The sequence below is a fragment of the Asterias amurensis genome, chromosome 20 (assembly GCF_032118995.1).
Source record: "Asterias amurensis chromosome 20, ASM3211899v1".
In the NCBI taxonomy this organism is placed as follows: Eukaryota; Metazoa; Echinodermata; class Asteroidea; order Forcipulatida; family Asteriidae; genus Asterias; species Asterias amurensis.
The window spans coordinates 11,368,041-11,370,128 of NC_092667.1; the positions used below are offsets into that span (position 1 = coordinate 11,368,041).

At 39.1% G+C, this 2,088-nt stretch overlaps 1 protein-coding gene across 1 annotated transcript; it reads right to left on the minus strand.

Annotated features, from left to right (window-relative positions):
* Window positions 1–863: 863 nt before the first annotated feature.
* On the minus strand, window positions 864–1,709 carry LOC139952745 (uncharacterized). Its single transcript, XM_071951967.1, has one exon. It carries the CDS (start codon window positions 1,571–1,573, stop codon window positions 920–922), a length of 654 nt encoding a protein of 217 aa, XP_071808068.1. The 5' UTR covers window positions 1,574–1,709; the 3' UTR covers window positions 864–919.
* Between the last annotated feature and the right edge of the window lie 379 nt (window positions 1,710–2,088).

Here is a 2,088-nt window from a genome sequence, read left to right on the forward strand (position 1 = left end):
GAAGGAAAAACACTGTTTAGTTCTGTCATCTGTGTAACATTTTAATGTTTAATCCATAGGATTTACATATTTAATTGTGATACACCAACACATGTTTCTTTTTGCTGTTGAAATATATATCCCTTATAAAGAGATGTTCATTGAGTTTCAACTGCAACTGTTAATAGTCTTCGGATAAATAAAGTCATAAAATGTATACTAGAAAAAGCTCAGCTTCACATTTGTGTAATAAATAGCTGTCGCCACGAGGGCAGGGCACATAAATATAAAAACTGTGTATACAAATACATATATTAAAAAAAGTTTCTGTTTTTACACAATAGACATTTAAAGGCAGTGGACACTATTTGTTGTTTCCGAGAAAGAAGTAGTTTTCCGCGCATTTGATTTCGAGACCTCATCATTAGATTTTTAGGGTCTCGAAATCAACCATCTATACGCACACAACTTCGTGACAAGGGTGTTTTTTTTCTTTCATTATTATTATCTCGCAACTTCTACGACCAATTGAGCTAAAATTTTCACAGGTTTGTTATTTTATGCATACGTTGAGATACACAAGGTGAGAAGACTGGTCTTTGATAATTTCCAATAGTGTCCAGTGTCTTTAAACTTAATAAAATCTCTCTAAATATTTTTTAAAATTTCAAAATGAAACATATAGATAAAAACACACGGAAGAGGTCAATAAATTATATAAATAAGATACTTAAAAGTGTCATAAATATAATGAAAGTAATGCTTTTCCACTATATAATACATTTTGCATTAAATCAATAAACCACAGCATTGAAAGCTGGAAAATGTAAACTGTTCAAAATTTAAATTGACATAAATAGAACGGTATTTTAATTAGTTGAACCACTTTAGATGAACAAGGAATTCAGGGTTGTGATGAAATACTAAAAATGTAAACTGTTCAGCCAATAATGTCTGGAGGTCGGATGGCAGAGCTAACCTTTCGCATACAGGTGCACGCTACTGGTACCTTATACCACTCAAAGTCATATTTCAAGACGCCTTCTACACAGCCATTGTTCCTCAATACTCCCATAGTGTACTTCACCTCTCTGCATTCTAAGTCAGGGGATGCTTTGCCAGTGTAGGGATCTAGACAGCCCTGACAGCAACACACAGCCATGGCGATGACGCTTGGGTACCGGTCTGCATCGTGGTCATCAACGTAGGTCCACGGGCAGGTTGCTGCCGCACTGGTGCTCCAATCTTCATGTACCTCATGCTCGGCCGGACAGGTTGTCGTAGTTGCTACGTCAGGGTAGGGCAGGGCATCAGGGGTAATTGTCTGCCGTTGTTGGATGGTTTGGTTAAATGGAAGTACCCCAAAGGCAGGCTTGTTTGGGTAGAAATGTTCACCGTTGTTAAGCTGCTGGTTGAGTCCGGTCTTTGAACAGTCAGATGCCAAGATACCGCTTTGAGCTGCGTGGTCTACGTCGGATGGAGCGGGCAGCGGGCCGGCCAGTGCCGGTGACGATACGGCAAGCATGAACATGAGGAACCCGCTCAGAGTTACGAGGGACTGCAACCCCAGAAACGATGACGACTGAAATGACATGTTGCTGCTGAAGGTTTTCTTGAAATAGAACACGATAATTTCTCAATTGTTCTCGTCACTTCAGTCTCTGGTCTTGCAGATTGTCTGGAATCAGTATTGGACCAGTTAGGTCTAAGATCAGTTGAATTCGATTTGATTGTGATGTTCCTCGTTTCGCCGACTGTCATTTTATGTTTTTTTGTTGACCGCCAGGGAAGTCCATAATCATGAAAATAGACCATGACGAACTGATGTATTTCTATGCTGAGGTCCCCGCACTCCTCCCCAAGCCAAAATCCGTGTTGAGCATCCTCTTGTTTACTATCAGACAAAATAAACAAAACTGAAAACAAAGTTTACCCATGCGGGCAAACACTATGCATGAGTTTACACTTACTATTTACTTTCGATAAAATAATCAGGCGGATTAAAAATAATATCGGTTTAGAGTTCCCTGTTTGACATTTTGTGACATCATTAATAGAGGATTGGTATACTACCACATGTGCTCTGTTTAAAAAAAGTCAATGAGGAAA

Excerpts from the sequence above, each read along its gene's own strand:
- LOC139952745 (XM_071951967.1), bottom strand. The coding sequence starts at position 1,573 with ATGTCATTTCAGTCGTCATCGTTTCTGGGGTTGCAGTCCCTCGTAACT.